The sequence below is a fragment of the Petaurus breviceps genome, unplaced genomic scaffold (genome assembly GCF_028583685.1).
Source record: "Petaurus breviceps papuanus isolate PSGF00001 unplaced genomic scaffold, PetGlider_PUasm1.0 175, whole genome shotgun sequence".
NCBI classification, from domain to species: domain Eukaryota; kingdom Metazoa; phylum Chordata; class Mammalia; order Diprotodontia; family Petauridae; genus Petaurus; species Petaurus breviceps.
In genome coordinates, this window is record NW_027185764.1 from 59,647,878 (window position 1) to 59,675,502 (window position 27,625).

The window sequence follows — 27,625 nt, forward strand, 5'->3', positions numbered from 1 at the left end:
TCAGAGATTGTTTTAAGTTAAAATGGTACTTTATTGGCTAGAAAGCAAATTTGAGCACTTATATACTGGCATTAGATTTATATAAAGGACCTGTGATTTCATCAGCATGAGATTTGTAATGTGCAAAACACGAGTCTCTTTTCACAAAAGAAAAAAAATTGAGCATCTGCTGCAAACAACTACAAAAACTGAAGGTGCTTTTTAAAACAGAAATAGCATCAGGGTCACAGGAGTTATTTTAAAATTTTTAAAGTACTCATTTTGACTCTCTAAAAACAGGAATCTCACAAGGTATATGCACACTGCTTATAATAATTAATAACAACAACTAACCTTTAGATAGTGCTTACTATGAACCAGGCATCTTACAGTTATGATCTCATTTGACCCAAGATTCCAACAGCACAAAAATGTGAGCAGAACTTTAATCACAATTGGATGGAATATCCTGCCTTGTAACACTTACAAATGCATAGTATCAGACAAGTCACTTAACCTCCATGAGCCTCAGCCTCCTCATCTGTTAAATGAAGGGATTGGACTGGACAGTCTCTAAAGTCCCTTAAAATTCTACATCTATGATCATCTCCTAATTATACTTGTTCTCCAAAGAACCCAAAAAGGTCATTCATGCCACCTGAGAAAGGCAGTGTCACTTACCAAGGGCTTATTCTCATTAATGGAATTGGGAAACATGTGAAGAAAACTGTAACTAGAAGAAAAGGTTTTCTTCCCCATACATCAGACAGAGCACCTATTAGGGGGGCACTCAGAAAGGATAACAGACCCTAAAAAAGGAAAAAAGAAACAAAAGTGAATGCATACATAGTATTTGTACTTTGAATCAAATATCATTTAAAATCTTTTCTTTAGTTTGAGTTTTAAGTTTATGTGCCCCTAGCACAAAATTATTTGAAGTATAAAACCTGTTCAACCTCTCTTCAAAAGGACAGGGATAGAGCAATTTTCGAAAGAGATTGGGAACAGAGATGCAACATACATACAACTGATCACACTAAGGGGCTGTTAGACGCATCAAGGTTTTGCCTTTTGATGATTTTTGAGAAGCCTAAGAAGAATAATTTAATTAAAATTTAACTCAGTTAGGATAAAAACCATGTTTGGCCCTAGGGAAGATATAAAGTTTAAAAAAAAAAATAAAGGTTCCATGACCACATGGAGCCTACAGTCTGATAGAGAAATAAGACCAACATATGGATGATAATTATGCAAAATATTATGTGTAAAGCACATCGGAGAAGTATTAAAAAGTATCAAGTAAAGTTTGAGGGGAAGAATCGCTACCACTTGGGTCTTGGGGAAGGTTTCAGACAAGAGGTAGCATTTGAGTTGGCTTTGAAAGGCTGGATAAGAATTCAACAGGGAAAATAATAAAGGAAGTCACTAGCAGTACAGAGAACAGTGTGAGTAAAATCACAAAAAAGGGAAATGACAGAATGTTCAAAGACAGACATTAGTCCAATTTGGCTTAAGTATAAAGCACTTGTAGGGGAGTAATATGAATGAGGTAAAGCTAAAAAGGTGGAGAAAGGGTATACCAGACTGTGAGGGCCTTGAATAACAAAGCCAAGGAAGCTGATTTTCATTTGGTAGGCAATAGGGCGGCATTAATGATTTCTGAGTAGAAGACTAGATACTTCCACATCTTCCCATAGTAAACACTATTTGGTCAATATATATAGCTAAAAGAGCAGCTATTAAAGGGGAGGGGAAAATTTTTTCACATCAAGTATCTCTGATAAAGATAAAAAGGGAAGTGATAAATATATTAATGACAATACAGCAATGATAAAAATATCAACTGGGGAATGACAAGAGTCATTCCAAAATAGATGGGTAATCAAAAGATATAAACACAGTTTTCAAAAGTGCAAGCTATTAACAACAATCTACAAGAATGCTATAAACTAATAAAGGATGCAAATTAAAATAATTCTGAGATCTCACATCTCCTGCTGTCTCAAGGCCATATGTGGCCTCCTTCTATGTCCTTGGGTTTTAGCCTTTTGACTAGGTCTAAGTTTTACAGAACAAATTCTTTTATTAAAGGGATTTGTTTGGATTCAGTCAAAGGGCTGTACTTAAGGACCTATAAGGTCACACATGGCCTCAAGACTGCAAGTTCCCCTCCCCTGGGTGAAAATAAAACAAAAATGGTAACTGCAGAAGGGTCTGTAGGAAGAGAGTCACATTAATCCACTGCTGCCAGAATAATGAGTTCATTCAACTGATCTGAAAAACCACTTGGAATCTAGAACACTCACTGAAAAGCATGTGTGTATGTGTGTGTGTGTGTGTGTGTGTGTGTGTGTGTAATATGTATAAGTGTGTATGTATGTGTATATTACATACACCCTTTGACCTGGAGATACCACTAAGGCACAAAGCCCAAAAAGATCAAAGACAGGTACAAAGTTCCCATATATAAAAATCCTTATAAAAGGACCATTTTGAGGGAGCAAAAAAATAAGGGAAAGAGAGATAACCATGAACTGGCAAATGGGTAAAAAATACTGTGGCAAATGAATGTACTAGAATATTACTGCACTGTAAAAAACAATAATTACAAAGAAGTCCAAGAATCTAGGGAGGGAAGTGAGTAAAGTAAAACCAGGAGAACAACTTAAACAATAACCACAATAATATAAATAGAAAAAATAAAACATCAGAACTCTGATCAATGCAGTTATCAATCGTGACTTCAGAAGGCTGATGGTGAAATATCTTCACTCCCAGAAGACAGATTAAACAACTAAGGGTGCAGGGGGAAGTACATAATGTCAGACATGGTCAATGTTTTCATCTGTTTTTCCACCAGCTTCACTGCTTGGCTTTGCCTCCACCATCAACAATCCCTTTGTCTCTCTACACTCTGCTCTGCCCCTCTTCTTTTTCCTTTTGTGTGTAGTCTTCCCCCATTAGACTGAAAGTGTCTTGAGGGTAGGGACTCTGGTGGGTTTTTTTCCCCCATTTATGTCCCTAGCACTTAGCATACTCACACTTGGCATCATAATAGCTTAATAAATGTGTGTAGTATTGTACTGTACCTAATTATTCTTCCTTTGTTTTTGTAAGAGAGACAACTAAGGGAAGAAGGAAGAGGATCCACTGGGAAGAAGGAAAAAGGCATCAGCATTTTTTAAAAATAAATTCTGGCAGTGATACAAAGAATACATTAGAGAGGGAAGAGATCAAAGGTGGCAAGACCTTTAGTGGGTTATTGCATCAGCACAGGGCAGTGATAAGAAAAGCCTATACTAGGTGGTACCAGTAAAAAGAATGAAGTCACAGAAAAAGAATCAATGGAACATGATTTTTTTTTTAAATTAAGAACACAAATTAAAATTTTAGGGAAAAAAAAGGCAACTTAAAACTTAAATCTGATCTTAATGTAAAGTGTAAATGTAAAATAAAATATAAATTCCAAAGTACTAATGACAAAGCAGGCTATTCACCTCCTGACAGAAAAGTGATAGGATCAATTATGTTTTTGGATGTAGACAATGTAGGAATTTGCTTTGCTTGACTATGCATGTTTGTTACATGGGTTTTATTTTTTCATTGAGGGGAAGAGAGAGAAATGTAGGAAGGAGAAGGGGATAGATAGGAATTGCATTCTCCCACCCACCCCAAAATGAGAAAAGAACATTTGGAAGGTCTGAAGAAATCATAGTCAAGCAAGGAACTTTAATGATTCCAGAATTTATTTGTACTGGGGGGGCGGGGGGAATCAAGATCCACATGGGGGAGGGGGGGACTTACAGTCTCTCCTTCTGTAATACAGTGTGGATGGAAATGCTCGTTTTGTTTAATGTTTGTCAGGTTGATAATAAATTTTTAAAATTAACTCCTTCTGTGATGTCACAATCACAGATCTGGAAACATCTATAACAACCATTTAGTTCAACTCACTTGATTTCTAGATAATGAAACCAAGACCCAAAGAAGTTAAGTAACTTGCCCAAGATTTCACAACTAAGTAAGCAGCAGAACTGTAGTCCACATCCTGTGCTCTTCCTACTAAACAAGAAACAACGTGCTATAACACAGTCTAGCTATCAGGCTCTTCACAAAACTTGATTCTCCTGAAATTCTCATGTCTTTTTGACAAAGGTTCTCTCTCATGCATACCTTAATCTCACACGAAGGGGAAAAAAGCATAATGGAATGGAAGAAGCTATAGTTTAAGAACCAGAAAAACTGAGTTTGCATTGTGGCTAGCTATATAACTACCGACTATATAACCCTGAACAAACAAGTCAACTTCAAATGTCCAGGCCTCTGTTTCCTCAATGGTTAAAAAAGAGGTTCTGGGCAAGATGATACCAAGTATCAAGTATGATTATGATTCAAATCTTATCTACTAGATTTTGTTAAATGATTGACTCTCTTCTCACTTCCCAAACTCTCCATCAAAGTCAACTCTACAAGCATGGGGGGGGGGGGGGGGGGAAGAAATATTAATCAATATTAATCAAGTTCAAAACCGCAGTGAAGTCAAATCAATACCTTTTTCAGAAACATTCTTCTATGCAAAGTACAATTATACAAAAGTGACCATTTTGTTATATACAGGCCAATAGCCCTACAATTAAAGTTGATCTTTAAGGCAGCATAACTATTTTGAAGTTTTAAAAAGATTTAATTCCAGATCTCCCTTATATGTTGATTGAACAAAACAATTATTAAAGTTTATTGTGAAACTAAATGTTTTAATCCCTAAATTATATGAAGACTGAAAAATACAATTCATTTACAGTAAAAGTGATATCTAAAGCTATTTGTATGTCAAAAGCTAAGAACATTAACCCTTTCAATATAAATCAAGCAGAGATAATGTTTACTATGTACCAATAAGGAAATGTATTTAAATATACTATGGAATCAGAGAGAGGGTATACAGTCGGAGAGAGGAGGAAATGGGTGCAGAGGAAAGAAAGGGTAAAAAAGGAAAAAAAAACAGTGGGACATATATGCACTAAGCAGCAATCAAGATTAGCAATAGTTTCCTTCTGGGTTGTATGAATGGAGACAATAAGAAGCCTCGATGGATATATATTACATTTCAAAGTCAAAAAGACCTGAGAAGTTACTATGAAACAAAGATAGGAAGAAAGCACAGGAAACACAGAGAAATAGGGGAAGAAGCAGAGGTGACCTCGATCAAAGTTGCTCCAATGATTGATCACTGGTGAAACTATTACAATCAGAAGAAAAGTTTGTCTCTACTTGGAATATATGATAACATGCTCCAACAATTGCAGCAATTTGAGAAAAGCAAAGTCCCCATTCTGGGCTCCATCTCTACTAGAGACAATGAGCAAAAGGGAACAGAAATGATCAAGAATCACAATATAAGAATTTTGTTTGCCAAATGATCCTTGTGTACCAAACACCATAAGCTACTCTTAAGGGATTTCTATCAGTAAAAGAGAAGGAATTTTCCTAAGGAATTCTCAGAGAAAGAATTAACTTATTCCCAGGACTAAGATTTACAAAAGACGCTTAACCTGGAGAGAACTGTCATCCTAGAGGCCAACATGGCCTCTTAACATTTTCCATTTCACAGGACAGAGTTCACTGAGCTCATTGTGTCTTAAAGGACTACCAGGAAGATGGGGAGAGGGGACCAGGAGGTTGGCAAATGAATATTCTGGTCATCTACTCCCTTAAAATCCAACCATTAGGCTAAGAGTAATACAGGCATGCTGTCTCCCCCAATTAGAAAGTAAGCTCCTAAAGAATAGAGATGGTCTAAATTTTCTGTTCATATCCCTACATGTGCTTTAAATCAATGTTTTGCACGTAAAGTTTAATAAGTATTTTTCCATTCCATCTATTATTTCTTCCAAAACTAGTATGAATTTTATGAATGAATTTGAAAGACGAGTAGCAGCCCTAGGGAATAGGGAAAAACAAAACGTCAATCATCATTTGCTCAAAAGTTTTGTTTTTATAGAAAGAGAAACAAACCACACTCTATGATTCCCTTACATTAAGTCATAAGGCACATGCATTGTCAAACAATTTGAAATCTGGACTTTCTTTTTTACAGGCAGAGTTTTACCACTTTGGCTCATTACAGTGTTTTACAGCAAACCTTTCACTTTCATTTCTCAAATTAAACTGAAAAATTTTGCTCTTAGGAAAATTTATTGTTCTCACAACAGATAACAGTCTATGATGTAGGGGAAGAAAAGGAATTTAAAACAACATACATAAACCTCAATCTTTAGTGCCTAGAAAAGACACTGTAAATCAACTTAATGAAAATTAAATTTGATTTTCCCACAGGATAATTTTCCTGGCCAAGGGACTGATGCCCAGTTTTTTATAGAGATGGTCACAAACACCATAAAGATTACTACTAGATATAAATTCATTATGAGGCAATATTTTCTATAAATCTTATTTAATTTAATTTAAACAATCTTCAGAAAGGGAGCAATTAAGTGAAATAGGCAACTGTGAAATCATAACTGTCAAGGAAAGAAATTTGGGGTAGCTAGGTGGCGCAGTGAATAGAGCACTGGCCCTGGAGTCAGGAGGACCTGAGTTCAAATCAGTTCAAATTCAAGTGGACACTTACCACAAAAACTAGCCGTGTGACCTTGGGCAAGTCACTTAACCCCAATTGCCCTACCTTCCCCCCTCCAAAAAAATAAGAAAAAGAAATTTGTCTGAGACTGGAAGGCAGATAAATCCTTGAGAGAAAAAAATCACATAAAGTATTAAGTTCTCTTGGTCCGGGAGCATACAAGGAAATAGTCTGAGCAGTTATCTAAAAGTCTGTGAGTTACAATTGGCTGAGATTTGGGATAACAAAAACTTTAGGACTTTCCTGGGAAGACTTTGTTTTGGAGCTCTAGTGGACTGGCTTTCCACCCAAATTTATAAGCGCAGAGTAGGGAGGCAAGAGTAAGACACAAGCAGAAGACCACAGACTGGAGAGCAAAAGGAAAGATGCCTGAGTGGAATGCAAACCAACTGAACTGGAGGGTAAGAACTAAGTCCAGTCAATAGCTCCTTTCTTCTCCCTACTTTTCCAAGAGTTTAAATCACTTTCTTCAGAAATCCCCCTAGAATAGATGGGTATTTGAGTCTTTGTCTTTGTTTTTATATGACCTGATACTGCTAATAAATTACGTGTCCATAACAGTGATTTTGTCTAAGTCTAAGGGAAACAGAGCTTTCCCCTAGAATGACTCTGGGGTATGTACTGTACCAATTAGAGAGTTTCTGCAATTTCAGTTATTACTATGAACATTCCAGAGCATACCTACCAGACTGTCTTTGACTCCAGGTTAAAAGGTACCAGATTGAGGCAGGTAGATTGTGCAGTGGATAGAGCACTGACCTTGGAGTCAGGAAGATATAAGGTCAAATCCAGTCTCAGATACTTACTAGCTGTGTGACCCTGGGCAGATCACACCCCTATACCAGGATACAACAACAGTTAGCAATTACATATGTTATCTCATTTGAATCTCACAAAAATCTAGTAAAGTGGGTACTATTTTTATCTCCATTTTACAAAGGAGGAAACTATAGCTCAAAGATTTAACAATTTACCCAGGGTTACAAAGCTAAGTATCTAAAGCAGGATTTAAACTCAGGTCTTCCTAACTCTTAAGTTCATCATTCTATCCTCTAAGATCAACACTATAAAATGGGCTACCTTGTTGCCTCTAGAAAAGAAGCTATACTTACTTTTAAGAAGGTCCTAAAGAATCAAAATTTTTCTCATCTTTAGAATGTTTTTCCTTAAAGAGTAAAAATCTGTTCTTTTAAAACAAATATTTAAGAATGAAGATGGTGAAGTCTACCCAAGGCTGATGATGGGCAGAGCATAGACTGGAGGACAAAAGGGCAAGGGAATCATTAAGTAGAATATTTTGTCTAAGTCATTAACTATAGGATAGACTATAAAAGTAAAAAAAAAGGTGGAGAAGCAAAGCGGGATGATGAACTCAAAGTGAACAGTAAAGGATGAAGAAGGATAGAATCAATAAAGGATTCAAAAACAGGGAAGGACAAAAAGAGAAGGTAATTTCTAACTTCAAGACCATGGAGATGGCACACTTCTAGTCATTGCCAGGGTGTTCAAAGGGATGTCAAAACAAATATTCAAGTTCTGAAAGCAAGGATGGTGTGGAGAGTAAGACTGTAAGCCATATACTGAGCTCCTTAGGAAAGGACTTAGTGTGATATGAATGTCAGTAATTATCCCTTCCCCTTGTCCCCCAAAAACATAGCCCCCTCCAGTTAAGTCAGTCAATTTATTGTACCCTTTACACACCATATTCATCCCTTCTTTCCTTCCCTTCGTCAATCTAGACCCTTTCCATTACTAAGGCCCAAACCATGCCCCACTTCTACTATATCATCTTCTACTACAACTCTAGCCCACACCAATTCCTGTCACCTCCTCACTTCTGAGTCTCCCAACGACAGTACCAATCAACATCTACATTATTTCATTCTGTCTTACACTGTTATCCAACAATGTCACATACAATAATTTTACCCCCAATAAATTTTTATGCTCCCTAGCTGCATAGTAGCCTCTCCTACTAAAAAAAAAAAAAATCTCTTAGAGGAAAAACAGCTTTGCATTTGGTTCATATTCATTTCTATGGCAGATGAGGTCTGTGAGGTATACCACAAAAATGTGCACAGGTCATAATTTGCCAGAGAAGCAAATGGCAAATCCCAAATGACACTCTCTTGTGGGAAATCTGTAAAGTATAACTATAAAGCACTGCTCAAGATGCCCATTAATTTATGATGGTGGTGTTTTAGGGAGATGCAGGAGTACAGTGGATAATGAGACTGATAATGAGATAATGAGAATGCTGGATTAAGGATTCTGAATACTATGATCCTAATTCAGTTTTACCAAAAGGTTCCATTCAATGTGGTTAGCTGCTTATTTCCTCTTTGCCTAAGATTCTGTGTGTAGGTAAACCGTAATAACACTTACCCAGCCTCCCAGATTGTGGGAGGAAAGAACTAAAAACTCCTGTAATTTGGAAACCCTTCGCAAATTATCTAGGAAATGTTCATGAAAATTTAGTAAAACTACAGCAGGTTCAAGCTGTTGTTTTAAGATATTACTAAACTTGATAAATGAAGTTATTTTGTTTTTCCAATGTAACTCAGGTCAGAACCTACTAGATCTCCAGATGAAACATTAGTTATCTCCCTAAGCATTACCTGAATCCCCTAGAGGTCTTATTTATAATTCTAGCTTCAATTCTTATTCAACCCACACAAACAACTCTTTTTTACCTTCACACCCTGAATGAGACCATTCATGAGGAAAGTATGTTGAGGAAATGTTTCATGTAGGACCTGCCAAAAATGAGAAAGAGAGACAGTCAAATAAACTATACCACAGGTTGAAATACAAACTTAAAAGAACAAAAAGAAAAAAAACAACCTAGATATGTGACGCTGGGCAAGTTACTTAACCCCAATTGCCCTCCAAAAAGCAAAAAATAAAAAAATAAAAGAACAAAAAGAAACTTTTTTTCAGAGAAATGCAGAGAAATTTTGCCACAAGTTTCTGCCATTATTCTCATTACCTTCTTCCCTGTATTCATCAAAACTCATCAGCATTTAGTTAAATACATGATACCTGTTTGCTCTTCACTGTTCCCAAAGTCCCTGACTTACATTGGATTGAGTACCATTTAATTTTGTCAACAACTAGATCCAAAAGTTTTCAACTGGAATGTACAAGTGTGGAATTGCTGAATGGTGCCAGAAGGCACACAACCATGATGATCAAGTCCAATAAAATATTTATGGTATCTCTTCACTACAGCAAGGTCATCTATATTTCCCAGAATAACTGTTCAAAACTTTCTGGTCTCAGCTTCAGTCTCTGTTCCTCTCAAGCAGAGGATACCTATATTTTGCTGAACATTAGAAGGTATTTGTCATGAACTCTTTCTCTCCACGAAATTCTACATCTCAAAAACCCCACAATATTTTTGCTTCAGTCTCTAATGAACGGTGGCTCATCTCCTTGCCAAGGCCAACTTCTCTGCTTATAGCAGCGATAACTCTCCCGCCCAGTCTCCTACAGCAGACTGTATTCATTCCCCTCTCCTCTGCTTTTCAACCTCTATGTGTTGGTCCTTTCCTTTCTGCCTACTAACATGCCCAAGTACCACTCCCTAAAACTCTTTACCTCTCCTCTTCCCAGCCAAGCTCTCTATATTTGTTAGTTTCTCCTTTATTTTCCCTTCACAAACTGCTCAAATCTGTTTGGCTCTCTCCAAGGTTATGACAGATCTTTTATTTGACATAATCTGATGGTTTTTTCCTTGGTCTTCCTCCTTCTTGACCTCTTCACAGCATCTGACATTGCTGACTACTCCAAAACTCCTGATCTAGGTAGTCTTTATAGAAGTTCCTCCTTATTTCTTCTCTCAAAATTTCTTTTGCTACAGTATCACCCAAGTCTTGCCCCCTGTGCATGGCTATACCATAGGGGTCTATTCCAGGACCTCTTCCTTCTCTATACTTTTTTCCTCAGTGATTCCATCTTCCATGAGTTCAGTAACTATCATCTCCATGCAGATGACTCCCAGACCAGTCTCTCTCCTAAATCCTGATACCACATCACCAACTGCCTAATGAACATATACAACTGGACTGTCCCATGGACATCTCAAATTTAAGAATTCAATCTCTTTCCCCAAAAACCTATCCATTTCTTTCAAGAGTGCCACCATCCTGCCAATTAACCAGGTGTGCAATTCAGGAGTCAACCTCAATTCTTTAATCTCATTTATTCCCCTCCCCACCATCCAAGCTGCCAGGTCCCAATATGCTTTTTTATATTATCATCACTTGGTCCTTGAAATCTTGTTAATCCAACATTTGGAGAAATGACCACATAAACACTGGAGTCACAGTGCACTTTGAAATTTAAGAAAAATTTGTTTTTCATGTAGGTGATACAAATGAACTAGCAGGCCAATAAAGACTAACCAAAAGACTAATCTGCCACTGATTTGACTTTTTGTGATGCTACTGTATTGCCAGAAAACAACTCATACTTATATAGCAATGTAAAAGTCACAAAACATTTTCTTTATAAACAGCCTTCTGAGAGTATGCTTTTATCCTCATTTCAATGATAAGGAAATTGGAGGTCACAGATGTTAAATGACTTGCCTATGACCCCACTGGTATAAAAACAGACCTCTGTTTGAAACCTGACATCTCTTTGGTACCTATACGGGTGCTTAAGGTAGATCCTATGTCCTTTACTGTGGAGAGAGGTATGTGGAAGTAGTCACCCAGCTCATCACTGCTACATCATGACTCTTACCAGATCTGTGATCCATTCCCCAAAGGCCTCCTCTATCTTATCTTTTTATCCAAGAAGTCTGAAGTATAACTCTAATGAAAATATTGTCACTCTTTCTGCCTCCAGTGATATTCTCACTCAAGCACCCTCCAACACACTTCCCTCCCTTCCCAGCCCTGCCACAGGTCCCAGATGTCCTCATGTGAGTCTTACTATGTTAACATACAATGGTACCCAACACCCTACCTGCATTTACATTTTTACCAATGGTGTTTCTTCTGAAAAAGGAGCTCTATTCACATCTTGCTTCTTAGACAAAAGTATAAGTGACACCTTTGGGCTCAAATTTGCCTCACTCTTTAGTTCACCTTACTTGTTACCCATACTTTGTTCATTTGTGGACAAAGGTCAGGCTATAGGTTTTACAGATTGTTCCTTGCTTGAATTTTGACTACTATGAGTTCTTCTGATGCTACTGTTCTTCCTATAATTTATCTATTCTAAATCTAGCTGGCTAAATATACAGTGAGTTTTTTGTCCTTTCCAATTCCCCTTGCCCCACCTCCATAATTTTTATTTTCAATTCAAACCCCTTTTGTTTAAATTTTCAAGACTCCAGGCAAACACATTCTTGCTAGTCCTCGTTACATATATTCTACCCCTAGCTAGGCACCTGTTATTCTTTTTTTTAATTTAAACAAAAATTTTAAACAACTCCTGTTCTCAAACACCATCTTCTCAGCCAGATATTTACTTCTTAACCAACCCTGATGCCCTTGTTATCAATTGGCAATAAAATGGAAAACACCTGTGTCCTGAAAGTCTTCAGATTCTTGCCCAACATTCTATAACATTAAGCATGCTTTTTAGATTCCTCCTGGCCGGTACACATTTACTGACATGATTCATCACAGAATGGGAAATAGTTATACATTAATTCTGAGTAATTTCTATTTATAAAAATAATCATATAAGAGTAAGAGTGTCATACTATCTACTAGATATAGCTATGTTACTTAAAAGTTATAATTTTTTTTTAAATCTAATTGTATTTTAAATGTGCTAGTGGTTATTGCTTAAATTAAATCCTCTATAATGACACTCTCCTTAGTTCATGTTCTTGTATACTGAGTTTCTTCTATACATCAATACTTATACCTATATGGTTTCTATGACTAACAGGAAACTCTTTACAATAATTCCAACTTCAAAATATTTCTGGATTTTAAAAATATTATAAAACCAACATAACTCTACTGAAATAACTTTAGTGGTTGCTCAGTCATATTTTGTAACCCCACTTGGGGTTTTCTTGACAAAGATACTGGAATGGCTTGCTATTTCCTTCTCCAGCTCATTTTACAGATGAGGAAACTGAGGTTAAAAGGATGAAATGACTTGCCCAAGGTCACATGGTTAATAACTGTCTAAGTCTGGATTTGAACTCAGGTCTTTCTGACTCCAGGCCCAGCACTCTGTCCACTGTGCTACCTACCTGCCTTGAAATAATTTACCTATATGCAACATGCATTTCCACAAGTACCTACTAAATACTTAGCAGTAAAAATATTCCTCTCCTCCCCTCAGGTACCTGAGCATAAATGTATATAATTTTGATCCCACTAAAGTAATAAGTTTCTTTACAGCAAAAGACATGTCATATTCTTACTAATTTAGAAGATCCTTAGCCTTCCTCAAATGAAAATGCCACTAGTTCTGCAGCTCCGGTACCTACTATACTGTTTTCCTTCTGTGCTATTTTCCACAAAAGAGAGAGACCACAAGCACCCACACAAGCTAAGTACTGTGGACCTCCCCTACAATACTGCCAAGACAACTCAGGCTTTTCCAAGCACAGCTCATCATTCGTTATATTGTCCAAATAACGATCAAGAGAACTGACGTAAATTCATACAAAAATGCTCATACATAAATAGTGAGATTTAAAATCACTGGCAATAACTATTCCCAAGCAAATTGCTAGTGGTCGTTCAGATTCCACCTGTTCCTCTCTTTCCCTCTCACATATAAACATAAATACATATACGATTAACACCCCCATAAATGCAAGTGCGCGCACACACACACACACACACACACACAATGAGCTACTTACTATAAGCATAGGAGTTGTAAGCAGACCCCAAGCAAAGAACTCAAGGAAGATGACGACAACTGCATGGTATACACTAGGATGACCAATACCTTGATGCTAAAAAAAAAAGGAAGAAAAAAATATGAAAAAATTGTGGCCAAATAACACATGACTTTCCAAAACATGACAGATTTTAACAAAGCATTAATATTTTTTTCTTTTAAACACAGGATAAAATAGCTTGGGGCCTCTCTAGATCTCGAAGGTATCTATCACATAAGACATTGTATAAAATGGCAACAGCAAAGAAAACTGTGAAAATGTTCAAAATAATATACCATTCCCTTATTTTTATTTAAAGCTCTACTTTATAAATACATTGCAGAGTAATAAAACATTTGCAAAAATAAATTATTTTTACAAGATCAAAAACATAAAAAAGGAATAAGTGCATAATACTGATCAAAAATAAAAATTCTTTCTAACCATCTTGATTAGAAATATTTGTATCAGAATATATGTATATGTATCAGAATAAATATCAGAATACACAAACTTGAAAATGCAAACATAATACACTATTAAAAAGTTCCTTCCCCTTCTGGGAGCTAAGATGGCAGAGTAAGCACTGAGCTGCTGTCACCCTCCCTTACTGACCTTGAAAAACCCAGAGAATACTGCCTCAGGAAAAATCGTGAAATAGTGGAGTCAGCAGAAAGACAAGGTGCAGCAGTCTTTTAGCTCAGGAAGCTAGGGGGTTAAGGGAAAGGTTCCTCTTGCTGTGGCAGAAGGAGACCACTACAGGATGGGCAGCAGCCCATCAAGCCAGGGGCAAGCCCTACGTCAGTGGACCAGCAGGAGATCCTGAACCTCAAGGTGGTGGAGCAGACAAGCACCAACACCAGGCACACACCAACCACCAGCTCCAGCTCAGCACCAGGTAAGCTACCATCCTCCAGCTGCCAGCACCTGGGGCCCCAGCACACACAACGAGTAACCAGGCCCCGAGTTCCCAGCACAAGAAGCCTGGAAGAGTGCCACAGAAGCAGAGATCAACTTTAAAAACCAGAAAAAAGGCAAACAACATTAGCAAAAAGCAACAAAGAAAAACTGACCATAGAGAAGTATCTTGGTAACAGGGAAAATGAAAACACGAATTCAGGAGAGGACAACATTGTCAATCTACCCACATCTGAAACCTCAAGGGGGTACAGGAACTGGTCTCAAGCCCAAAAAGCCTTCTTAGAAGAGCTCAAGAAGGATTTTAAAAGTCAAATATGAGAGGTAGGAGAAAAACTGAACAATTCCTTTAAAAATACAACTGACAAAATGAAAAAAAAAAAGTACACTGAAGAAAACAACTCCTAAAGAAACAGAATTGGCCAAATGGAAAAAGAGGTACAAAAAGTTAACTAAAAAAAACATTTTGTTTAAAAAAAAAAGAGTCCTTTTCCATCACTACCATTTTGCTTGGGTAAAAACTGAAAAAAATAAAACTGAAATTTTTTTTAATCTTCTAAAGTCATGGCAGAATCAAGTAACTGTATTACATTTTTATTGACAAGTCAGATTTAATTAATTGGGCATTGTCTTAAATTTTCCTATAGAAGCATTTAACACCTTAATACATAGCACTTAGAAGGAAATAATGCCATAGCAAAAGAAAAAAGGTCAATAATTATTACATACATTTTGTTCTATTTTAAAATCTCTCTCACCCTCCTGTAAGCCCTATGTCTTCTAAAGCATTCAAACATTGCCTTTCGCTGAACGGCCCCTCCCTAGCCCATTGCTTCCAGACAGATCACAGGAACACAATTTGTTCCAAAGGTCATGGAGGCAGCAGAAGCAGGCACTTAAGAGTACGGTCAGTGATAAAGATGCCAAGGTCATGAACTGAGTCCCAGGCTATCACCAGTTGTCTTGCCTTTTGTCTTGCCACTGGACTTCAATGACTCTGGGAGAGTGAGGCTGACAACTCTGTGCAGCTCCGCCTCCCTGCAATATCATTGGTCCTCTTCAAAAACAAAGGATGAACAACAACTATAGCACCATGAATAAATTAATAAATGAATGAAACAAAATATTTATTAAGCATTTACTATGAGCAAAAGCACTGAATTAAGTGCTGGTGATAGAAATAGAAAAGTAAGGCAGCTTTCCCCTCTCAAGAAACTCTCATTTTAGGGAGGGGCAACATATACTGGAGGTTTCAATCAAAAAAGAGATGAGATGCAAAGTCCCAGTAGTCCTTAGAATGAAAATGCAATGCATCCCCTGGGTTTGAATGGTAACGCATCTTCTTTAATGTCATTTCCTTATCTGTTTTTGATATGGAACCATCTGTTATGGTCAAACAGTCAAACAACAAAGGCAGCTTCTCTGGTTGACAAACTGTAAAGTAAGGCTGACTGAGGAGGGACGAGGAAAAGCACTGCCATGCTCAGGACTGTCAGGCTTCAAGGTTCCGAGCCGCCTCCATCAAAGTGAGGAGTACACACACTTTCTGGGAGAGCGGCTTGTTCCTTCAGTAAGGCTCGCCTGCCTGCCTGCCCCAACAATGGTGTGCCACAAAGACTCTTATTGCCAGTAGAATTGAATTTGTACTCTACCATTTTCTTAGTTATCTGCTAGTTTTAGAAATCAGGTACATTAAATGCCAAGAAAATTTTACAATAGGAAATATGAAATCCATATCTAAGAAGGAATCTTTAGATGGAGCACAAACCTCTAAAGAAACAAGTATTTGATTATTTAACTCTAGTGAAGCTGTTTTCCTTGAGTTTACTTATCTAATTCCTTAAAACCCATTTAAAATGGTTAAAAAAAAAAAACAGAACAAATCTATTCCTTCCATATGGGAAGCTTCTCACATATATGAAGAACACTTTCACCCATGTCTTTTCTTCTTTCAAACTAAAAATTCCCAGCTCCTTCAATCGCCTCTTACATAAAATGGCTCTCATGACAGGGATTCCAGACTTCTCACCATCCTGGCAACCTTCTTCTGAATACTCTCTCCTTTATATCTCTTCTCTCCTCATTCTCTACTATGTTTCCTGAATAAACAATATATTGCACACAAGACAAATGTGTGCATTACAATCATGAGAAAGGAACCATGTCAGTTTATTTTTAGTATTTTGGAGAATTTTTTTTCCACTAGAAAATGACCTTTCAGAATTGAGAAAGTCTCTATCTTAACTAAGGAAGTGCTTTCTCTAGAAACTGAACTCTCAGTAATCTCACAAGGCATCTTATACAAACTATTGTGATGGGGTTGGATTTATGCTAAAAATCCTTTAATAGTACAGTCTTTTTCCTTCTCTAGAGTCACTAAAGCTTATAAGTCTTCATTATCCAATATGACCACACTCTCCTTAACTGAAAGCAAAAGTCATCAAAGAAAACCAGGGAAATCTTGACTAATACAGTAAAAAGAGAAAAAAAAAACTCCTCTACTCAGTGATAATACTCAAAGAAGATCTTTAAGTATTATCTTGCCTGGAAAACCAAAGCAAACTTCTGTCAAATTAAGAAAACACAAGCTGTTACAAGAAACAACAGAGTAAGAGCACCGGCCCCAGAGTCGGGATGACCTGGGATCGAATCCGGGCTCTGATACTTAGCACCACACCCAGAAATAACTGGCCGTGTAACTTTGAGCAAGTTACTTAACCCCAATAGCTTTTAAAAAAAAAAAAAAAGAAACAACAAAACAAATATTATGAATAGAGAGAAGCATATGCAACAAGACTTAAATTAACTGATACAGAGTAAAACAGTCAAAAAATATACACAATGACTACAATACTATAAGAATGGAAAGAACTACAAAACAATCAATAATGAAAGTTGCAGAATTACAAAGAAAAAGGAGGGCCCCAAAAAAGTGTGAGAAGATACCTCTCCATCTTACTCCCTGGTAGAAGTGGTAGGATCATAGATAGAACTCTGAATATATTTTCAAACTTCTTTAATGAACTGATTGATTTGCTGATTGTTTTCCCTTCTAAAAAATATTCTTTGGGGTGGCTAGGTGGCACAGTGAATAGAGCACTGACCCTGGAGTCAGAAGGACCTGAGTTCAAATTCTGCCTCAGACACTTAACACTTACTAGCCATGTCATCTTGGGCAAGTCACTTAACCCCAAGTTGCCCTGTCTTCCCACCTCCAAAAAAATATTCCTTGTCAGAATTGGAAATCAAGGGGATGCCCACCAATTGGGCGACAGCTAAACAAATTGTGGTATAGGAATGTAATGGAAAAACTATTGTGCTATAAGAAATGAGGAGCAGACAGACTTCATAATAACCTGGAAAGACTTACATAAACTGATGCTGAGTGAGGAGAACAGAAACAGAACATTGTACACAATTACAGACACATTGTATCTTATCTGTGATGACTGACTTTGATAGACTGGGCTCCTCTCCAGGTTATAAGACAACTCCAAAGGACTCATGATAGAAAAGGCTATCCACATCCAGAGAAAGATTTACAGAGTCTCACTGCAGACTTAAGCAAACTACTTTCTCTCTTTTGTGTTTTGTTTTGTTCCTCCTTTCTCATTATTCATTCCATTGGTTATAATCCTTCTTCACAACTTGACTAATATTTAATGTGAAGGTATATGTAGAACCTGTATCGGACTACATGCTGCCATGGGGAGAAAAGAAGGTGGGAAAAGAAAATTTGTGGAACTGAATGCTGTAAACTAATAGTAAATAAATTTTTTAAAAAATATTCTTTGTCATATGGGATGGCTTTTTAAGAAGGGGGAGGAGAGGGATATAGAGAAAAATTTAGGCAATGTGAAAACAAGAGATATCAATTTAAAATTTTCTTAACTAAAGAGAAAGGCGCAAATGTTCACTATGACTAACAGAGGTTCATAATTACATATAGTATACAAAACAAGTACTCCCAGGAGTTTCATTAACTATTTGAAACTTTAACCAAGGCCATAAACTTCTGCACTAAAGTCTTCAGAAGCCTATTTAAACTATACCGCAGACAGCTCCAGAAAAAAAAAATTACAACTCCAAGAGGCAGCAAGATAGCTGAGAAAGGAATTGTATCTAAATCAGTTTTCCTTCATTACCTTCAAACAGGAAGATGTACCCCAAACTGAGTAACAAAACATAAACTGGAAGAAAATAAAATGATTACAAGAAAATGGCATAAAATCAGAGTAAATGAGAATTATTAATACAAAATAAAGACTACGGGGCAAGAGAATGCCTGGAAAAAATATAATTCTGTATTAACTATAGCCAGGTCTCAGAAATGAGGATAGAAGAGTCACTATAACTCCAAGAATAGCATGAAAACATAATAAGCAAGTCTATAAACAAGTGAAACTAGAGCAAAATGAACATTTTTTAAAAATCCATGACTGAACAAAAATTTGGAAAATCTTAAAGGATATCCAGGAAAAAAAGAGACAGAGCAATAAAACAGAATGGTACAACAATAAATGTCAAGTCAAAAGACAGTATAATCAGAAAAACATAAATATGTAAATACAAAACCAAATGAGCGTAGACTAAAATGCTAAGTCTCATTTGTTTCCAATAAAAATACGATGAAACAAAAAAAAAAAAATCTGAATACGTCTTTAAAAAGGACAGAAGAAAATTGCCACAAAGTATTACTCCTACAGCAGATAGACAGAATCCACAGGTCACTACAAGAAGACCCTCTCCCCCAAGTTTAACTTACCCAGAAATGTGGTGCCAAAATGCAAAACTCACAATGTAAAAAGAAAAGTATTTTAAGCTGTCAGAGACCCAGCTTTCATGACAGAGAACTACAGTCAAAACTGCCTATGAACAAGGTACGAGAGGAAAATCTGGAATATGATACACACTAAGGAAAAGGAATTCAGCTTGCACCCAAGGATTACTTCCTTAAGAACTGAGCATAATGATATCTATCGATTTGTGAACAAAATTACTGACATAAGCATTCCTTCTAGAAAATCTGAATTGGGCATTCCTAAAAATGCAAACAGCACACAAAGGAAATATAAAAAAAAAAGTAAAAAAGTTTGAATAATTCAAAAAGGCTAACTCTCATAATCGAATGTTTTACACACCAAAAGGAGGAAAAAAAGTTTGTCCCCTGAAAGTGTCCTTCCTTGGGTTTTTTTTACAAGAAATACAAAATAAAGTATTATTTTGAGTAACAGTTCTTAAACTTTTTGGTCTCAAGACCTTGTTACACACTTAAAAATTATTATGGGTCCCTCTACAGACTTAAAAATTACTGAAGACACCAAAGAACTTTTATGTGTGTTATATTCATAAATATTAACCATGCTAAAAGTTAAAATGGGTAATTTTTTAATATTCATCTATTTAAAAATAAACCTATTATGTTAACATAACATTTTATGAAAGTACTATATTTTCCAAAACCAAAAAAATAGATTAATGAGAAGAGTGGCACTGTTTTACATATTCATGCAAATCTCATTACAGTCTTCTGGCTTAATAGGACTTTCTCCTATCTGCTTCTGCAGATTTTGTTGCAATGTTGTTTCAGTTGAAGTATATGAAGAAAATCCAGCCTCACATAGATACATTAGTTGGAAAAGAAAAAAGTATTTTAATAGGCAAATAATGTCTTGGCATTATTATAAAAATAATTTTGATCAAGGATCCCCTCCTACCATGCTCATGCTGAACCATCAACTGGGTCCAGCTAGTCAACAACTAGTTCTGAATCTGACTGTATTATAATCTAACCCATCTCTCCACCTTCTTCATAAGAATAATATATCTGATCAAAAACTTTGCTAAAATCTAAACAAACTATATCTGTAGAATTCCCCTCATCCATGGGCAGCTAGGTGGTACAGTGAATAGAGCAGTGGCCCTGGAGTCTAACCCCAATTGCCCTACCTTCCCCCCTCCAAAAAGCAAAAAGAAAAATCTAAAAAAAAAAGGGAAATGGGTCAGTCACCATAACTCACTCTTGATGGAGCCATGCTGGCCCTTCATAATAACTGCCTTCCCTTTCTAGATATTTGCCAACTGTCTATTTAATAATCCTTTCTAGAATTTTCCCAGGAATTAAAGTCAAACTCATTGGCCTAGATTAGTCAGCAGACTCGATTCTCTTTGCTTTTTTTGAAAATCAGGACAGCATCTGCTTCTCTAATCTTATGGTATCTCTCCTGTTTTTCCTGAGTTCTGAAATAACACTGACTATGACTCAGCTATGATATCCCCCCGCTCTTTCAGGACCAAAGGACAGAGCTCCTGCGGGCCAGGTGACTGACAAGAATTCATCAAGGGCAGTTACAGTGTTCTCTTGAGATATCCTTACTCATCCTGGCTATCAGCTCTCTATTAGTCATTTCTGTTCTATCATTTCCAGTGAAAAAGGTCATTCTCTTTTGCAGAGAAAACAGAAACTAAATAAGAGGTGAACAGTTTTGCATTCTCCCTGTTGTCAGTTATCCAATTCACCCAAAGAAAAGGTCTTATACTTTCTCTGATCCTCAAAGAACATATAGATTTTCCCCAACATAACTTTTTTTTTACATCTTTAAAAAAATACCTTATTGTGCAATGTCACCTTTTGGTTACAATCACTTGTTTAGCACAGTTTGGCATTGAAATCACAAGATTTTGACACGTTAATTTTTTTTTTGGTCATGGAAACCACACATTGCATTGGATATTAATTAAAAGCACTCCTTTAGCCCAAAGTCCATTTTTCCAAATCTTGATTATAAAAAATAAGTTTATTTTTAAATACACTCTTATTTATTTGACTAAACATTTCTCAATTACATTTTTAAATTTTTTTTACCAACTTTTTTTTTTTGCTTTTTGGAGTGCAATTGGGGTTAAGTGACTTGCCCAAGATCATATGGCTAGTTTTTGTGTTAAGTGTCTGAGGCCAGATTTGAACTCAGGTACTCCTGACTCCAGGGCCAGTGCTCTATTCACTGCACCACCTAGCCGCCCCCCCAACATAACTTTCAAGGGGGGAAAAAAGCCCTTTTTGTTGGCTTTAACTAACCTCAGGGCGCTCTGAGCTTTAGTATTCATCACAAAACTGGACAAGTAAAAGTCACATTCTTGTATACATAGTCCACTGTGATTTGCTCTTATTTCAATAGTCCATACATTTCTTTCTTTTTTATCTAAATTGGTTGTTAATCCTACCTGTGGATCAACATTTGGTCTTCTCAAACCAAACCCATTTTTCCTCCTCATAGAAACTGTTTTCCTCTGTGTCTTCAGAATCTCATTCTAGGACAACTCCCACTCCCCCTGAGTTGAATTTCCCTGAAGCATTTTCATCCATGGGATCTTACTATAGCTTTCTTCAAAATCCACTGAATCTGCTTTCCTAAAAGTCAAGGGTGCATTCAGATGTCCTCTCCTCTACCATAAACTCTAAAATGGATGGGTGACTACCCTGCAAGGTTCCCTCATTTCCCTGCCAGCAATCAAATTCTTCCTATTGATGAGAATCAGATCCAACAAAAAATTCCTCCTAATTGGTTCCTCTACCTTTTAAAGGATGAAATTATCACTAAGGTAAAAAAAGAAGTTATTAGGTGCCATGCTTTTGGCAGATGTCTGGAAAGTTGAAGTGTCCCATCATTACTGTATCCTCCATATCAGGTTTGCGATATTTCCCAAACTCCTTAACTGTTTCTTCTTTCTGTCCAGGAGGCCTATAGGATATTCCAATGCCAATATCACTTCTATTTCTTCCTTCTCCAACCTTTTCTCTGTCATGCTTCTTTTGTCATGTTACAGGTGAGGGAACTGGAGACCTGAGAAATTACATGCCCCATCACAGAAGGTGAAAGGCAGAACTGGAATTTTAACCCAGATTTTATTTCTCCTAGACCAATGTGGTTCAAACACCACAGTTGCTGCTAAAACCAACACATCACTACTTGCAGTGTTAACACTGGATTTTCTAAGCAAACAAATGGGCTCAACAAAAATACCATGCCAATAAATGAAGGCAAAAAGCATTCCATCTCACTCTCTTTGCATATGCCCTTTGCAAAGGCTCTCTTCCATGAAATCAGCTCTACCTATTTATTTTTATAATCTCTAGCTTCCTTCAAGACTTAAATTTATGTACCCTCCCCCCTATGAGGTAAGCCTTTTCTGATATTCCCAGATGTCAGATGTTCTCTCCCACCTTAAATTATCTCATTCCCTCTGCAAATTCAGACAAGCAGGACAGTATTGAAAATAACATAATATACACTTGGGCATCAATTTGCTTGCCTTCTCAATGGGTGAGTAAGGGGCTTGAGAAAGGGAGGAAGAAATTCGAAACAGAAAAAAAATTTTTAACAAGGAAAAGAGTGATGAATGTGTTGTATCTTTAGAGGGGAAAACAAGTTGTTCTTTTTCCATTCTGATTTGTATATGGAAATTCTCATTTTATTTGGTGCTTAAGTTCATAATTTTTATGAAAAATAAATTTTAATTCAAAAAACTTTCTTACATTTATATTTGTTTAATTGTCTATATTCCCAAGTGATATAACATCCTGAGAGTCAGGAACTAAAGCATAGATTATTAACCTGAAGTTCACAAACTTGTTTTTTTTAATATTTTGATAAATATATTATAATAATTGGCTTCCTTAGTAATTTAAATATTCTATTTTCTGCAATTAAAAACGTACTGAGGAAGGGAAAGGGAATAAGCATTTATATAGGAGCTACTGTGTGCCATGTACTACACTAAGACCTTTAAAAATATTCTCTCATCTGATCCTCACACCCCGACAAGGTTATTATCCCCATCTGACAGTTGAGGAAACTGAGGCAAACAGAAGTGAAGTGACCTGCCCAAGGTCACATAGCTAGTATATGAGGCTGGATCTGTAATTAGGTCTTCATGACTTCAGGTCCAGTGCTCTACCCACTGCACCACCTAGCTGCCTCAAGAAGACATCCCTAAGTTTCATCAGACAGACCAATGTTGCTGTTCAGTCATTTCAGTCCTGTCCCATTCTTCATGACTCCATTTGAGGTTTTCTTGGCAGAGATAAAAGAATGGTTTGCCATTTCCTTCTCCAGCTCATATTTACAGATGAGGAAAGAGGTTAAATAACCAATTGTTAAATTTTCAGCATAAGTATTGATGTCTAGGAAATTAGCAAACCCTACAAATCTGGGCTTGATTTACTCTTCTGTTAATTAGATTTAGTAAAATGATAGAGAAAATGTTAATAATGTAGATTACACTTAAATTCTGTCAGGGGCACAAGGAGGAAGAGCCTGTTGTTACCAGCACATCCCAGAATAAGTCTTTCCCCAAGTGTTTGAAACAACAGACTCTTCTAAATTCACAAGTCCACATACTGCTGGAGCATTATCTCCAAGCTTTTTTGATAACATATCAATTTCAGTTTAAAGTTTCTGAGCATTCATTATAAATATATAAATGGACATTTATTTATAAATTATACACATATACTATTGTAATGCATTATGCATGCTGTAAAATACAAAAAAATTAAATTATGTGAAAGATGAAATAAAATCTCTTAATGGTATTCATTTACCATATAAAAAGGCTTTTTACTCACAAAATATTAATATTTTATTGAGAACAATGTGATTTAAGAGGCTTCGTTATTTTTTAAAATCATGGTTTGATATGTGGTTGATACAATTCAAAAGTCTGTTTCTAAATCTAGTTTACTTCTATACTTGGTGTTCACAGCTATCCTAGTTGCAAAGGATATCTCACAAAAAAGATGTGGATCCAAATGGAAGACCCGTGCCTCAATGGTTGCTGAGCTTACTAAATCACTACAATTACTTTTCAACTCCTCAGAAGGTGCTATATTTTTAACACTGCAGGATTTAACAGCAGGTTAGAAAAAACCATTTCCAAGTGTCTTGGGTACAAATGTAATAAGCCTTTATACATACATCACTGAATTAACACATTGGTTTTGGCAACAATTGTTTAGTTTTCAAATGTGTTGGTTTCATAATATCCTTAGTTAATATCTCCAGGAACAATATATAATAAGGACATTAACGAGAGTGAATGTTTCTATGGTGAAAAGGCCATGTTTGAAAACCACGGTCATCACTAAGCACCAACATTACAAGCCATCTCAAAACGATTAAGGACCATCACAAATGCTCTAAAAGAAACAAACTTTATATTGCCTCTCCTTTCAATATTAAGGTTGTTTTCTGATTTAAACTTTTCCTCCACTTAATGTTACTATTCTTTTTTTTCTGGCAGATTTTGAAATGAACTGGTTGCCAATCCTGTAGTCCTTCAATAGTGTTTCTGTGAGTGTAGTCAATATGCCAGTGATAGAAAAGAAGAAAGTAACATTTGAAAAGATTCATTTACAAAGGTTAGTTTATATAGAAAGACTGTCAAAAATGAAGTTATGCATATAACTGAATTTGAAGTGCATTTATCATTTAATACAGTGCTTGTCATTAGCCAGAAGAAAAGTAAATATTTTATATTTTAATTAGTAATCCACTTTCATTGACTTGGTTGATGGCTAAAAAAGAAAAATGTATTTCTATCTCTCAGGAAAAGCACCTATAAAATTACCCTACCATTTTTTACCATATATTTGTGTTAGCACTCATTTTCACTTTATTCTGATTTTAAATTAAAATACGAAAATAAACATGCTGCAGAACCAGATTTAATATTGTTTGGTACTTAGACAACTATTGCAAACCTTTGTTCAAACAACAAATATTGCAAACCTTTGTCCAGCATTGAAATTAAGTATAGAGATACTGATATGGATACAGATATAGTTACACACTTAATATATGTAAATAAACATAGATATAATTATTATGTTGGTAAACATCTTCCAAGTTGTAACTGACTTCATTAAAACTGTTATTTAGGGGCAGCTAGGTGGCACAGCGAATAGAGCACTGGCCCAGGAGTCAGAAGGACCTGAGTTCAAATCCAGCCTTAGACACTTAACACAAAACTAGCCATGTGGGCAAGTCACTTAACCCCAATCACCCTACCTTACCCCCTCCAAAAAGCAAAGGAAAAAAACTTATTTAAACAAAATTACTGTAAGTAACAATAAACTTGCTGGATTACTTCTTTTAAGTCTTATAGAATTTTCCATGTAAAATATTCATAATTGTCTTATTATTAGTTTTATAATTCCACATATAATTAGAGGCAGAATAAAATGTTATATTTTGTCAATTACCATGTAAATTTTAATTTAGCTCTTTTGCAACAAAATTTATCATTATAGTTACTGTAAGCATTTAATGAATAAATCTAAAAATATTAAGGATAGTACATTAAATTACTCTGGAGAGTCACGAAACATTTTTTTTCTGTTAAATAGATTTGCAGAACCAAAACAAAACAAAACTTTGGAAACCACTGCTCTAGTACTATTTAAGTCCACCTGGCAGCTTTCGGTCGCAGAACCAGGTGCTCTCAGAGTTAACAGATGGCTAGACAAGAAACTCTGGACCATTAAGCTATGTGCTCCCTATCCACAAAGGGAGGGAAACCTGAGCCAGAAGCTCCAGACTCTACTTGTGACAGCACAGGTGAAGGCAATGTACATAATATGTGCTCTGGGTCACAGACATCTTGGGGATTTTAGGCAGAGAGAGATGACAGATAGTAGGGGAAGGGTCAGAGTTAAGGGAAATGTGGCAGTTGGCATTAGACACTAAAACATGTGAATCATCTTATTTTCCAGCCTAGCCTTAGAATTGATATGATTTCTGAGAAAAAGAGTAGTCCTTTTTGCTGCCACTCCTTCCCACACACACACACACACACACACACACACTGTAGTGACAATATACCCTGGAGTTCTTCTAAGAGGAGACAATACTTTTCATTACACCATTAGAGTTGAAAAGTTTAAAAAGGCAGCCTAGTAAAGTTGAAAACAATGTAAGTTTCAAAGTACTAAAAGTAAGAGCAGTAAAGAGAAGATGACTGGTTGATGACCTAGAATATCCTCAGCCTAACCAAATTCTTCCAATCCTTCAAAGCCCAACAACTAAAGTCCCACTTGTTCCATGACTACTCCAGTCCTGATTGACATGCCTCTTCCTGAACTTCTCATACATGCTACTCAATCACATGAATCTGAGATAAAGTACCTTCCTATCTGTATCCCTTGTTATTGTTTCATATATGTAATTCTTGTTTCTCTTCCAAACATTTTTAAGTATCTGGAGCTTACTGCCATAGATTTCTGTAATTGCAGCAGTGTTCAGCATAGAGGATTTGCTCAATACTGGCTTACTGACTATTTACCAGAATCTAGGCCACGAGTTTTTTTCCATGGTCGAGCATCCTTTACATTATAAACTCAGAGAGCAAAAACTCACTATAGGAACATCCGACATTCTGACACCTCCAGAAACTTTCTAAACTGTTAAATTCTGTGAGCAACAACTTAAGCTTTGGGAATCTGACAATGGCTCTAGAGTGAGTGCTGTCAGTACTCAACAAATATCTGAAATGTACAAACTGAGGGGAGACAGGGTTAGAAATCACTGTGAAGGGAGCACTGTATAGTGAAAAGAGGCATGAATGCTGAATCCAGATTCCTGAATTAAAATCCCAGTTATGAAATGCGAACTATTTTTATAGCTATTATATAAATGTGATCTATTACTTTTAAACAAAGTCATTATTACCCTAAAATAAGTCTAACACACTAAAATATGAGAAAAGAGATTATACAGTGTAGTAGAGAGAGTTAGCTTCAGATTCGGTTAGAACTGGGTCCAAGTCCTGACTCATACCAAACAATCAATAAATATTTATTAAACACCTACTATGTTATGAGCCAGGCCCTGTGCTATGCTAAGCACTGGGTGAACATACTGGCTGCGTGAATTGGAGCAAATCACTTAACATTAGTGCTCTAGGTAACTCTCTAAAATTATCATTTATTGAGATGGTGCAGACTTGCTTTGGTAGAGGTAGTTTCCTCACCTGGAATTCCCTATATGGTATTACCAGCACAGCCTTGTCCCTAACTAAATGCAATGCTTAATAAACATCAAAACTGCATTCAAAATTACAGCATTGCACACAGAAACTTTTTAAACTCTGCATTCAGTAAGGAAAAATGTCAAAAGTAACTTTTCAAGAAATTAATGCATTCTATGATACTAGTAATTTTCCAG

The 27,625-nt window shown here is 36.3% G+C and overlaps 1 protein-coding gene across 1 annotated transcript in view; it reads right to left on the reverse strand.

The window, feature by feature from the left end:
* Positions 1-27,625, reverse strand: part of MFSD14B (major facilitator superfamily domain containing 14B) — an 81,102-nt gene that overhangs the window by 40,773 nt on the left and 12,704 nt on the right. The window contains exons 2-4 of the mRNA XM_069085190.1: positions 13,464-13,559; positions 9,313-9,375; positions 661-788 (exon numbers count right to left, since the gene is read on the reverse strand). Coding sequence (XP_068941291.1) covers positions 661-788; positions 9,313-9,375; positions 13,464-13,559 — 287 coding nt within the window. The remainder of the gene's footprint in view (positions 1-660; positions 789-9,312; positions 9,376-13,463; positions 13,560-27,625) is intronic.